We start from the raw sequence: 14,160 nt of genomic DNA, 5'->3' as shown, positions 1-14,160 counted from the left end.
CTGGGTTCTCAAGGGTCACAGCGGGGGGGAGGGGGGGCCGCTTACGGGAGAGCCCCCAGCTCTGGGGCACAGGGGAGAGGCTCCGGCCAGGCTGAACCAGGCCGAAGTGATGCACATGGAGGGGAGGGAGCAGCCTAGAAAGATTTTCAGAGGGTGGAATTGACGGGATTGTGGCTACATTGGATGTGGAGTTGAAAGTGGAGAGGGTGCCCTGACCAGTTTGGCTCAGTGGATAGAGCGTCAGCCTGTGGACTGAAGAGTCCCAGGTTCGATTCCGGTCAAGGGCATGTACCTTGGTTGAGGGCACATCCCCAGTAGGGGGTGTGCAGGAGGCAGCTGATGGATGTTTCTCTCTCATGGATGTTTCTAACTCTATATCCCTCTCCCTTCCTCTCTAAAAAAAAAATCAATAAAATATATTTTTAAAAAAAGTGGAGCAGGAGGTGTGAGGGAGATGGAGAAGCTCTGAGGGAGACATGATCATGGCAAGGAGTGAGACGGGCGAGGAGCACAGGGGCCTCAGGCAGAGCCTGAGCAATGCGGGGGGGCAGGCAAAGGCAGCGCTTCCAGAGGGCGAGGGGGGCACCAGAGAGCAGAGCACCATGGAAGCCAGTGGTCAGCATAGCCAGACCCAAGAGAAGTCAAGGACACCAAGACTGGCAAACGTGAGTTGATCTGGCAACAGGAGGCCCTGGGAATCTTGAGAGAGAGGCTTCAGTGTCAAAGGGGCAGGTGGGTTGGAGTGAAGGGGGCCCTGAGGACCCCGGCCAGGCTCTCAGGCATAAGTGGACAAGATGGATGAGAATCCACCATTGTCCACCACCAGGCACTGACCACCTTCCATTCGCCCACCTCTCCCTCAGTTCATGCCCTCCCCATACCTCAGGGCGCTCTTGGCCATGTGGCATTAGCCCTGACTCTCCCCTTCTGGCCACCAGGAGTTCTGTTATGAGATTAAGCATGGGGACCTGGCCAAGAAGACCCTGGAGGTCACCGTTTGGGATTACGACATTGGAAAATCCAATGATTTCATTGGTAAGAGGAAATGGCTTGGAGCAATCTGGGTTCACAGACCGCCTGCCCCCACACGAGGAGCTTCAGACATTATCCAGCCCAGCTCAGTGTGGCAGAGGAAGAGACAGGCCGGGAGGGTCACACAGGAGTCTGTGGTGGAGCAGGCGTGAGAGGTGGTGATGGTCCACGCCTCGGGCTGGACTCTGAGCCCTTGTAGCCCCGAATCCCTGTGGGCTTGGTGGCTGCACACAGTAGAGCTGTCCTGGCCCTTTTGGCTCTTTTTTGTCTCCCTCCCTTGGTCCTGGGTAGAGGAAGGGCAGGGTCCCAGGCCCTGATCTTGAGGGCCAAGAGTGTGGCATGGCAGTAAGACTACTGTCCACCCTTAGAGCCCCGTGGGCAAGGTGCAAAGTCCAGCCTTGGGTCATGGAACCTGGGAAGGGGAGGGGGGCACTGGTTCCAGAGGGATGGGATCGTGAGAGCACCTGCCCCTGGCTGCCCCCTGAAATTCCCTCCTGCAGGCGGTGTTGTTCTGGGCATCAATGCCAAGGGCGAGCGCCTAAAGCACTGGTTTGACTGCCTGAAGAACAAGGACAAGCGGATCGAACGCTGGCACACGCTCACCAACGAACTCCCTGGGGCCGTGCTCAGCGACTGACCTGCCCCCACCTGCCACCGCACCCAACCTTGCCTGTCACTTGGCCCAACACAGGCCTGGACCTGAGCTTCCTCAGTTGCCACCAAGGGCCTCGGCCCCCACGATGGGGGAGATCCAGGACACCTGCTCGGACACAGAACCACTGCAGCCCCTTCTTGGAGGCCATGGAGGACCCAGCCACCTCGAGGGACAACAAGGGCAGAAGGCCCCACCTGCTTTCAACCCCTGGGGCCTGACAGGGCCAGAGAGAGGCAGAAAGGAGCTTGGCCTCAGCACCTACCCCAGGGATGGGGCCGGGGCCGTCCAGGAGGAAGCACCCTACTTGAGGTCAGCAGTAAGGCACAGGGGACCAGGGCTAAGAGAACAGGAGTGCAGGGGCACCTTGGTGGGTCCAGTGAGAACTCCTGAGGCAGACACTAGGAAGAGGACGTTGGGGGAGGAGATTGGGGACAGGACTCTGACTACATCTGTTCATCTCTGGCATTACTGGGCAGATGGGAAAAGGTTAACCTGAGAGCCAGGAGTCTAGTGAATTTCCCAGAACTCCTAATGAACGTAGGCACTTGGCAAATACTTCCCTCAATTATTTCACAAGCCTCTGGGATGGCAGAAACCCAGGGCCTGCCCTCAGGGAGTTTCCCATCTAATCGGGGAGCTGGAAATGAACCATTACAGTGGGGAGTGAGGAATGCTGTGGCCAGCCTGGCCCACCTATGGGTGCTATGGACTCTGCTGGGAGGGCTTCCTAGAGAAGGTCATGCTGCAGCAAGGCCTTGAAGGGTAGTGGAGTGTCAGGCAGCCAAAAGGGAGGGCAGTGCAGGCAGTGGGGATGGTCTGCAAAGACCTGGAGGGGAGAGAATGGTGGTTGGGCCAGGGGCACTATGAGGGACTCACGGGTTTCTCTGGGGGAAGGGTATGTGAGGACAGGATTGGGGCCCAGGCACGATGGTGCCCAGCCCTGCTCCCTCCCCATCCCTGGTGGCCAGGCCAGCCTGGGCTCCTAGCTGTGGGGGAAGTGACAGAAGCCCTGTGGTGAAACTAATGTTGGGGCAGGGTCAAGTTCAATCCTCAGACCCAATTCGCCCACCTTTGATCTCTTTCTCCTCCTGAGGAACCTGAAGGATGGACCTTGCCTCTCGTTCTTCCCAGCATCAGATTAGCTGTAATCAGAACAGAAAAGGGCCCCTTGTTTTGCATGAAAAGAAGCAAAAATTCCTCCTGTCCACATCCATTTCTCTTCCTCTGCCTCCCCCCCAGGCCTTGGGACTTGTAGTGGGGGGATCCCAGATGGTTGCCCTCTCAGGAATACTGGGCAACAGTACAGGAAAGCTAAGAGGAAGACACCCTGCCTGTGGCCTGTCTGTACCCCGAGTTAGGGTCTCCAAAGAGGCGTTGAAGGATTGGGGCCCGAGTCTGAAGCCCCAGACTTTCCCTGCTTACCAAGGGGCCTTCAGGGATTCTGGATGAAAAAAATGCATAACCAAGGAATTTCTGTGTTCAATCTATCACTCACTGCACTTGATGGGAGAGAGAACCTGGAGAGGGAAAGGCCTTGCAGCCTTACCACAGCTGGGGCAGACCAGGCTCCATGGCCCCTGTCCCACCCCCAGCCCAGTGCTCTGGACACCATACTTCAGGGGAAGTAGGATGCTGGGCTTGCACATGAGTTCCTGCTAGCTGCCAGCCTAGGGCTCTCCCCTGCCTGCTGCCCACACACACCAACGGTAGCAGCAGGGCTCACAGGGGTCGAACCTTCTGCTGCAAACACAAAGCACACCACCATCTGAGGCCTGGGGTGATGATGTGAATCCCACCAAGTGCCCATCAGCCCTTTCCCGTTTGCAGGGAACTCGGGACTCCAGCCCCCACACAGTACCTGGCAAGCTTGGCTGGTCATGGAACCTTGGTTTTCCCATCTTTAAGAAGGCTTTGTGCACTGTCTTAATGAATCTTCACAACCCTTGTGTCTGGGTGAGCTCTGGGTATCGTCTTAACTTTGTCTTTTGGAGGGCCTTATTCAGAGAGCAGACTCACAGCCTCTGTGAAAACACGGAAATGCTGAAAGGCAAAGCTAGAAAGGGCTGTGAGTCCACCTAGTACAACTTCCTTATCAGATACATAGGCTCAGCTGGGACAAGAACCAGGACTCCCAGCACCCAGTCCAGGGCCCTCTACTGCCCCAGGCTGTGCAAGGGTAGGTAGGTTTGGCCCTCAAATATGGTCCCAGCCGACCACAGGAGGCAAGGCTTCTAGAAGCACAGCCATCCCAAGTGAAGGGTGGGGCCCTTGGGCAGGAGGGCCCCCAGAGAGTGACAGACCCTTCACCAGAACCCTGGGGCTGTTCTAGACCACTTGCAGATTTTATCTGTTAAAGAAAAAGCTCTTTGAGAAGCTGCAAAGCTCTGCCTTTGACCCCAAACTGGCATCTTTCCTCTGATCCATCAGATTTACGAAGATGGGAAATTGACACCAAAAAAGAAAAAAATGTCATTTCAAAGTCAGGTGTCAGTAACCAGGGGGGTCTCCCAATGCGCTGCATCCACCTCCACCACCTCCCTTCCTAGCCTCCACCCGACCCAACGCCAGCACTAGCCAATCCCGGACGGGCCAGTCTTCCAACCCTGAAGCGGTAACCTCCTGACCTCTAGGGGTGAGAGCGAGGAACTGCACCTCCCGGCCCGTGCATGTCCAGTCTTTGTTCCTTCCCAACTGAGAACCTCTCCATGCATGGACTCTGGCTGTCCTCGACACGGACTCTCGTGCACTGCTTAACACTGTTTTGCTACCATGTGATGGCTGCAGAAAACGTCCTTAAACTGCAGCCCCACACACAATTTTTGTACTTTCGTCTGACCTACCCAAAGGTGTCCTTTTTAAGTCTTATTTGTTAATATTTGTAATGACATATAATCCAAAGTAAATGGAAACATTCATTGCAATCCTATTGGCTTGGGAGATCATTTAATAGATTTGAACAGGTGGGCAGGAAAGAATGAGAAAATGGCAACTGGACCTCCTCTCATTTACTCTTCACCAAGAATTCATTTGAGGTAGGTTTCCATGTTACAGATGAGAAAACTGAGGTTCAGAGAGGTTGAACCTCTGGTAAGTGACAGAACCAGAATTCAACTCATGCTTCCCAAGACTTTTTATACCAGGAACAGCATACCACACTGTCAGTGACCCATTCAACAAACAGCTGTGGAGTATTAACTTTAATGCCAGGCACTAGTCTAGGTCCCGGGTCTAGGCTCCTAGAGCAGATTCATCAAGAAGACAATCAATAAACAGTAAGTATAATGATATGGTCAAAGATTTTTTTAAATGGGCATGTGGGCTAGATTGGTTGGGCTTACATAGGGAGATCAGATGGGCCTCTGGAGAAATGACTTCTAAGCTAAGACTTGGAGCTGGTGAGGTAGGGAGCTATGGGTGTACTTGGGGAAGAGTATTCTAAGTGAAGGGAACAGCCAGCGCCCCTATAGGTGAGGGCAGGCTTGGAGTGACTGAGGAATAGCCCATGTGGCTGGAGCAGGGTGGGGCAAGGGAAGAGCGATAGATGAGCACACAGGGGTACAGGAGACCAAACCAAGTAGGACTTCATAAAGGCTGGCTTTCACTCTACATGAGAGGGAAGCTGACTTAATTTCTAACAGGCCACCCAGTAGAGAACAAACCTGTGTGGGGGGGGCAGGTACTCAGTCCCTGTTTGGAGATCTCCTGTGGTGGCATGCCGGTGAGTCCAGGGTTCCAAGTCTAATGGTGTCTGGTCTCCAGAGCAGTGGCAGCCGGGTCCTGACAGAGCCTGCTGAGATGATGACTCTGGTCAAGGTTCTGGCCACCAGCCTCCTTTAGCAACCGCCTCTGTGCCGGCCTAATTTTCCAGGCCTCTCACCCATTCTCTGAACTACCTAATACCTTTCCAGTGCATTCCTTCTCTGCTTAAGCGGAGTCAGAACCTGTTATTTTTTTTAAAATAAAATATATGTTTTATTGATTTTTTTACAGAGAGGAAGGGAGAGGGATAGTTAGAAACATCAATGAGAAACATCATCAATCAGCTGCCTCCTGCACACTCCCTGCCAGGGATGTGCCCGCAACCCAGGTACATGCCCTTGACCGGAATCGAACCTGGGACCCTCCAGTCCTCAGGCCAACGCTCCATCCACTGAGCCAAACTGGTTAGGGCAGAACCTGTTATTTTTGACAAAGAACACTGCCTGGTCCTCTGATGCAATCTGATCATCTAGGTCTCACTCAAGTGTTACCTCTTTGTGAGGCCCTGACAACCTCCGTCACTTTCTCCCACATCACCCTGCTCTCTTCATGGCACTTAACAACAAAATCATCTTGTATATTTGCTCATTCTTTCTCCCCTCACTAACCTCCATGAGAATTGGGACCACATCTTTTTTATTTACCTGTTATTCCACACCAGGACTGAGCATGGAGTAGCCCTCTCTTTGCTGGATTAATGGATGAAAGCTGCCACCATAAACACTGTTTGAAAGGAAACATCCATGTGTCTGGAGCATGTGATTATGATACGTTGGGTCTAAGCCCAACAGATAAGTGCACAGGACTCCTGATAACCCCAGAGATTCCTGGAGTACAGATGAGAAAGGAACCCAGGGACCACAGGGTTATCCTGAAGAGAGAAAGAAAGGAAGACTGGGAGGAGAAAGAAATAGAAGGAAGCCGGACAGGGGCTGAGGATGAAAGAAAAGGAATGGCGGGAATGGGCCTGGGAAAAGCTGCAGAGGCAGGCGGGGGTCAGGAAAGCCAGCTACTGCACTCAGGGCCCCAGGAGCAGGGACAGCTCAGGATGGCCAAAGATATGGTTTTCCTAGTGTCCAGTCCCCAGGAAGAGTGCTCCAGGCAAGGGCTGAAGAGAGGCCTAGAAAAGTTACACCAGGAGGGGCGTGTGCCCAACACCCAGGGCCAGCAGCAATGGGAATGGGGAAGCAGACTCATTGTCCGGTGGAGCCAGTGCTGCAGTATGAATCCTGATGGCTAAGATTCGTTGGTGCATAAACAAGCACTGTGCTAGACTCTATCTCCCAGCCGAGAAAACTGTACAGAACAAGTCTAAAGATGGGTGCAAAAAGAGGTGGTGCACTTACGGCAAGACTGACAGAAGGCTCCGAGTTCAGCCTGGGCTGTGTGAGGCAGGGACAGGTGAGGAGCAGGACAGGCACGTGTGGTTTCCAGGAGCAGCACCGCCCTCTATGGACACTGAGACCTGGCCAAGGCACTGCTTGTCCCCGACTCCCCAGGGTGCTCCAGCACAAGCTATGGCGGGCAGCCTCCTCTAGAGACTCTGCTCTCCCCCTAAATATTCCACCACAATGAAGGAGCAACCCCATATGTCTGTCCCTGAGCACAAAGAGAGAACAGGACCATTTGGGGGCAGGCAATTTGTTCCTGTGCTATTTCAGTAGGGAGTCCTTAAAGACTCTAAGAAAATAAAAAGGATCTTAGAGAAGGTGCCAGAGTTACATTAGTGGCAATAACACACACAGAGCCCTCTCAGCAAAACATGTAGACTGCTCTAAATGTACTCACTTAATCCTCATCATTATGAGATACTGTTTTAATCCCCACTTTACAGGTGGGAAAACAGGTAGCACGTTCAAGGATAATTAAGGGCTGATCTGGGAGTTGAGCCCAAGCCTTATGGCTCCAGAACCTATACTCTAATTTCCACAATATGATGCTGGATGAAGCAGTTGGTGTTGCCAGGCCTAGAAGAACACTCTCGGGTCCTACCAAGTCCCTTACAGGTTGTGCCCCACTTGCCTCCAAGCTCCCAGAACTAGCAATGGCCTGCTCTGCTAGGAAAGATTTTCCAGGACTCACACTCAGGGTCCTCATTGTCAGTCTTGACCCAATGCAGTACTCACCTTTGCCCAATGGGCTCCCATCTGTCACAGCCCCAATATCCTTTGTGTGTGTCCCCTGGCCCCAGCAAGGCAAGATCTGGAGATGTGGAACTGGGGAGCACTTGTGTGGCTTCCCAGAGGCCAGGTGTGAGCCATAAGGTAAAAATATTGCCTTATGGGAATCAGAAAACTGAGAAACCAAGATCTCTCAGAGCTTCCGGGGTTCTCCTCTCCACTGCCCTGCACCCTTCTCCATCCTCTTCCCTCTCTCAGCACTCATTTTCTCAGCTGATTCATCAACCAATAAATGATCCAAAATGGCATGGCCTCAAGCCTAAGTCTGGGTGGCTTTCAGCTTGGCTCCCCACACCTACCTGGGAATGTCTTCTGTCCTGACTCTTACTTTAGCTTCTCCAGAGAGAAATGGCTTGCTCCAGGTTACTACTCATCGCCTCGAGTATAAGGGCCAGGGACGAGGTCACATGGTAAAACCATGGCTGTGGGCAAAGCACACAGGGTCAAATATGTCTTTCACAATAAGTCCCTGAGCCAGTGGGAAAGAAGGAGAGGTGCCAGCCAAGGGAAAGAAGGGGCAGAAGCCAAAGACCAGTGCTGCAGAATGCTAGGACAGAAACCATTCAAAAAGCAAAGCTAGCCCAGCCCGTGTGGCTCAGTGGTTGAGTGTTGATCTATGAACCAGGAGGTCACGGTTCGATTCTCTCCCTTCCTCTCTCTGAAATCAATAAAAACATATTTAAAAAAGAACTTTCTTTAGCCTTCCTATTGTGAAATCTGCACACATTTAGTTTTCTTTTATCTAAAAACTAGAGGCCCGGTGCACGGTGGGGTCCCTTGGCCTGGCCTGCACCCTCTCACAATCCAGGGCCCCTCGGGGGATGTCAGACTGCCGGTTTTGGGCCCAATTCCCAGAGGCCAGGCCAAGGAACCCCACCGGTGCATGAATCCTCTAGTATGCATATAGATCTTTCGTTAATCTCTTTACACCCTCCCGCTCCACTCATCAGTCTGTTCCATGTTTCCATGCCTGTGCGTTGAGCGTCTGCCCCTGGTGGTCAGTGCACACCATAGCTACCGGTCGAATGGTCGCTTAGGCATACACACACACACACACACACACACACACACACACACACACACACAGTAGGTCCTCGGGTTACATTGGAGATCCATTCCTACGGTGCGACAAAACGCAATTTTCACCGTAAGTCGGAACCCACCTACATAAGCACCTACGTCACACATGGAGCACATACACAGCAGTAATGAAGTGAAACAGTAAAAAAAATGTATAAGGTAACAATTCCTGACCTTTACTTGTGGTAAATAAATAATAAAAAACATAAAGCATATATGTACATACGTCGAAATGACAGAACTTTTTTTTTTTTTAATAAATGGGAGATGGCGACATAACGACGGAATGACATACATCAAGTCCGAGGTAACCCAAGGACTGCATATATATATATATATATATATATATATCTCCTATCTAATAAAAGAGAAACATGGTAATTGGCGTACGACCGATACCCTTTTCATTGGCTAATCAGCGAGATATGCAAATTAACTGTCAGCCAAGATGGCGGCCAGCAGCCAGGCAGCTTGAAACTAACATGAGGCTTGGTTGCCTCAGTGACGGAGGAAACCAACGTTCCCCGCCTGCCGCTGCCTCTGAGCTGGCAGTTTAAGAAACACTGTAACAAATACGCCCAACTTCAGCCAGCAGAATCGCAACATTGTAAGCAAAGGCCAGAAACCTACTTTCAGCCGGAGGCCTAAGAGCTGGAGCCAAGCCTCAAGCTAAAGCTGGCCCAGAATTAAAAAAAAAAAAAAAGGAAAAAAGGAGCGTTTGGGAGTTCAGTCACCCCCAGCCTGAAAACAGCCCTCAGCCCCTCACCCAGACTGGCCAGGCACCCCAGTGGGGACCCCCACCCTGATCCAGGACACCCTTCAGGGAAAACCAGCCGGCCCCACCCGTGCACCAGGCCTCTACCCTATATAGTAAAAGGGTAATATGCCTCCCGGCACCGGGATCAGCGTGACAGGGGGCAGCGCCCAAACCCCCTGATCGCCCTGCGGCTCTGTGTGTGACAGGGGGCGGGGCCACAACCTCCCTATCCACCCTGCTCTGTGCCTGATAGGGGGGAGCTCCCCCCTCCCCCACGGGCCCTGCTCTGTGTGTGACGGGGTAGAGCCATAACCTCCCCATCGGCCCTGCCCTGAGTGTGAGAGTGGCGGCGCCCCAACCCCCTGATCCGCCCTGCTCTGTGGGTGATAGAGGGTAGCACCCCAACCCCCTGATGGGCCCTGCTCTGTGCGTGACAGGGTACAGAGCCCCAACCCCCCTGATGGGCCCTGCTCTGTGTGTGACAGGGGGTTGCTCCACAACCTCCCCATCGACCCTGCCTTGAGTGTGACAGGGGGCGGCGCCCCAACTCCCCAATCAGCCCTGCTCTGAGCCCGACCAGGGGCTGTACCTAGGGATTGGGCCTGCCCTCTGCCACCAGGGAGCAGGCCTAAGCCAGCAGGTCGTTATCTCCCTAGGGGTCCCAGACTGCTAGAGGGCACAGGCCAGGCTGAGGGACCCCCCCCTCCCCCCCCCGAGTGCACAAATTTTTGTGCACCGGGCCTCTAGTATATATATAATCTATTTCACTTTCATTCTTGAAGGATGTTTTCACTAGCTATACAATTCTGGGTTAGCTTTCTTCTCTTTGAGCACTTTAATGTTGCTGTTCTATTGTCTTCTGCCTCCTGTTATTCTAATGAAGTCAGTGACTTGAATTATTCCCTTGTATATAATTGGTCTATTTGTCAATATGTATGCATGCTGTTTTCAATGTGTTTTTCCTCTGATGTACAGCAGTCTGCTTATAACGTGCTAAAATGTTCATTTTCGTTGTTTATTTTACTTAATTTTCACTGGGCTTCTTGAATTGTAAATTTGCCTTACACAAAATGTGAGAAAATTTTTGTCATTCTTAAAAGTTTTCCATCCCATTTTTTCTCTTCTCTCCTTCTGGAACTACACTTACTTCCAGTATTCTAGGACTTTCTTAATATTGATATTATCTCACAGGTCCCATGAGGCTGTGCTCATTGTTAAAAATATATCTTTCTCTTTCTCCTACAGATTGGATATCTATTGAGCTAACTTCAAGTTCACTGATCCTCTAAAACTTTTCTTTTTATTCAGCATTTGCCGAACTAATTTTTATTTCAGATAATTGTATTTTTAAGACCTAAAATGCCTGGTTTTTTATTATAGTTTCAATATCTCTGCTAAAATTTCCTCTTTTCATTTGCCATAGACATATGTTCCCTTCATCCTTGGACAGTTATAACAGTAGCTTTAAAATCCTCATCTACTTTGTGGGAAAACAAGAATAAAATTTTATTTGCTAATTTACATGTCTTAGGGACATCCTTCATTGATAGTCTCTTGACTGTGGATCATGTTTTCACATTTCTTCTGATGCATAGTTTTGAATTGTATCCAGGTTATTGTAAATGAGATCTAAATTCTGCTGTTACTCCGAAGACAATTTGTATCAGGCAGTTACTTGGCTAAAACCAAACTGAAAATTCTATCTCACTGGCAATGGATGGTAGCTGAAATATATCATATCAGTTCACTCAGCAAAATATTTTTGAGGAAATTATTTGGGCATATTTTTAAATGTTGACTTTAATGCTTCAAAGCACAATGGCATAATCTGCTGAACAAGTCTATGAATTCTTCAGAGGATTCTTTTCTAAATGGCAGCCATAAAAAAATAAAAGTTCCCAAATGTCAAAATTAGGTCAATTAAGTTTTAAATCTCCTTGAAAGATTTGGCAGCACAAATGATCCTGTCCTCTCTTGCCTTCTTTTGGATTAAATATTTCTTAGATACAGGTTTTTAGCTATACCTCTTTGCATTATTTTTATTTAATGCTTGCACTAAGTATTAATTACCATATATCCTTAGTCTATCAAGGTCTTCTTAGAGTTAATATTATATCAAGTAATATTTAAGAAACTTGCAATCAAATGGATCCACTTACCACCCCTTGGCTGCCTCTTATGCTATAGTTAGCATATAAATGATGTGCCAACATATTAACAATATGGACCTAATATTTGCTTTAAACACAAGATTTTTAAAGAAAGTGGGAAATAAGTCTTTTATATTTACCTTCATATTTACCATTCAAGTGTTCTTCCATTCCTTCTTGAAGATCTATTATGAATGTCAATTGTTGTATCTTGTTCTTAGTGCCATAGAAGAAAAACATTTGGTATTATTAACATTTCATCACTCCAGAAATGTCAGGAATAGGCTCATGAACATAAATATAAAAAAATTCTAAACAAAATTTTAGTAAATCAAATCCAAACATAATTTAAAGGATAATACATAACTGGGGTTTATCTCAGGAATACAGGATTAGTTTTAATCTTCAAAAGGCAATCAATGTAATTCATTATATTAACAAACTAAAAAACCAAAACCCGTATTACCATCTCATTAGATGCAAAGCAGGCATTGATAAATCCAACTTCCATTCTTGAGAAAAACTCTTAGCAAACTAAAATTACCAGTGAACTCCTCAACCTGGTAATGGGCATCAATGAAAAACTTTCAGCTAACATCATTAAGAGTGAAAGAAAATGCTTTCCTCCATAAAATCAGGAACAATACAAGGATGTCTGCTCTTACCACTTCTACTCAACATTGTACTACTGGAGGTTCCAGGTAGTGCAATCAGGCAAGATAAACAAAAATTCTCCAGACTGAAGAAAAAGTTAAATCTCTACATTCACAAGCAATATGATTCGCTATGAAGAAAATCTGATGAAATCTACAAAATACCACTACTAGAACTAAAAAGTGAGTTTAGCAAGGTTGCAGGATACAAGATTAATATACAAATATCAATAAACAATCAAAAATTGAATTTTAAAAAGCGGGAATTTTATACAAACATCAAAAATTATGAAATATTTATGAATAAATCTGAAAAGAGAGTAAAAAATATTGCTGAGGCCCTAATCGGTTTGACTCAGTGGATAGAGCATCAGCCTGTGGACTCAAGGGTCCCAGGTTCGAGTCCAGTCAAGGGCATGTACCTTGGTTGCGGGCACATCCCCAGTAGGGAGTGTGCAGGAGGCAGCTGATCGATGTTTCTCACTCTCTATCCCCCTCCCTTCCTCTCTGTAAAAAAAATTCAATAAAATATTTTAAAAATATATATATTGCTGAGTCCTGGCCGGTTGCTCAGTGGTTAGAGCATCAGTCTGTAGACTGAAGGGTACCTTGGTTGCAGGCTTGATCTCCTGCCCCCAGATCAGGGCACATGCGGGAGGCAATCATTCAATGTGTCTCCTCACATATATGTTTCTCTCTCTCCCCCTCCACTTTCTCTAAAAATCAATGGAAAAATATCCTTGGTGAAGATTAACACTATATATATATTGCTGAAATTAAAGAAGGCCTAAACTGTTAACTACCTTGTTCGTGAATCAAAAGACTCATTATTAGCACACTTCACAAAATAAGATATAGAGATGGCAAATCAGCACATAAAAAGATACTCAACATCATTAGTCATTATGAAATACAAATTAAGCCCTAACTGCTTTGGCTCAGTGGATAGAGCATGGGCCTGCAAACTAAAAAGTCTCGGGTTTGATTCCAGTCAAGGGCACATGCCCAGGTTGCGGGCTCGATACCTGGTAGGGGGCATGCAGGAAGAAGCCAATCAATGATCCTCTTTATCATCATTGATGTTCCTATCTCTCTCTCCCTTCCTGAAATCAATAAAAAATATATTTTAAAAAGAAATACAAATTAAAGCCACAATGAGATGCCACTATACACCTATTAGAATGGAAAATTTTAAGGACTGACCATAGCAAGTGCTGGAGAGCATGTGGAGGACCAGGAGCTTCAGACACTGCTGATGGAATGTTAAATGGTACAATCACTTTATCAAGCAATTTGACAGTTTCTTAAAAAACTAAATATACTTACCACATTACCCAAACATTCCACTCCTACTTATCCACACAAAAAAGAAAATATATCCCCACATAAAGACTTGTTTGTATACAAACATTCATAGCAGCTTTATTTATAACAAAAACTGGAAACCCAAATGTCCATCAGTAGGTTAATAAACAAATTGTGGTATATCATAACAATGGAATACTTCTCAACAATAAAGAGAATGAACTATTGATACACACAAGATGAATGAACCTCAAGACAATTATGTTGAGTGAAAGGAGCCAGACACCACACCTACAAAGAATATACTATGCATCATATATATAAAACTCCAGAAAATGCAAACTAAGGTAAAATAACAGAAAGCTGATTAGTGGGTTGCTTGGGGGCTGAGGAAGGAAATTACAAAGTACAACAAGGAAACTTGATGGTGAATGACTGTCATGATTATAATGGTTTTAAAGGTGTATACATATTCTAAAATTTGAACTGTATAGTTTGTATACATGCACTTTGTCAATTATGCCTCAATAAAGCTGTTTTTTGATGAAAAAACTTGTATCTTAGAGAAATTTTCTAAAGATAGCCAAGT

The 14,160-nt window shown here is 47.8% G+C and overlaps 1 protein-coding gene and 1 long non-coding RNA gene across 2 annotated transcripts in view; one reads left to right on the top strand and one right to left on the bottom strand.

The window, feature by feature from the left end:
• Positions 1–4,613, top strand: part of DOC2B (double C2 domain beta) — a 35,511-nt gene extending 30,898 nt beyond the window's left edge. Inside the window, exons 8-9 of the mRNA XM_059669207.1 lie at positions 939–1,035; positions 1,533–4,613. Coding sequence (XP_059525190.1) covers positions 939–1,035; positions 1,533–1,669 — 234 coding nt within the window. The 3' untranslated portion in view covers positions 1,670–4,613. The remainder of the gene's footprint in view (positions 1–938; positions 1,036–1,532) is intronic.
• Positions 420–9,052, bottom strand: LOC132218264 (uncharacterized). Its single transcript, XR_009449132.1, has 2 exons — positions 7,926–9,052; positions 420–5,474 (listed from the first exon to the last, which is right to left on the bottom strand). It is a non-coding gene; the product is annotated as an uncharacterized LOC132218264 (long non-coding RNA).
• Between the last annotated feature and the right edge of the window lie 5,108 nt (positions 9,053–14,160).

Source organism: Myotis daubentonii, chromosome 16, assembly GCF_963259705.1.
Source record: "Myotis daubentonii chromosome 16, mMyoDau2.1, whole genome shotgun sequence".
In the NCBI taxonomy this organism is placed as follows: domain Eukaryota; kingdom Metazoa; phylum Chordata; class Mammalia; order Chiroptera; family Vespertilionidae; genus Myotis; species Myotis daubentonii.
This window is presented reverse-complemented; position numbering and strand designations above follow the sequence as displayed.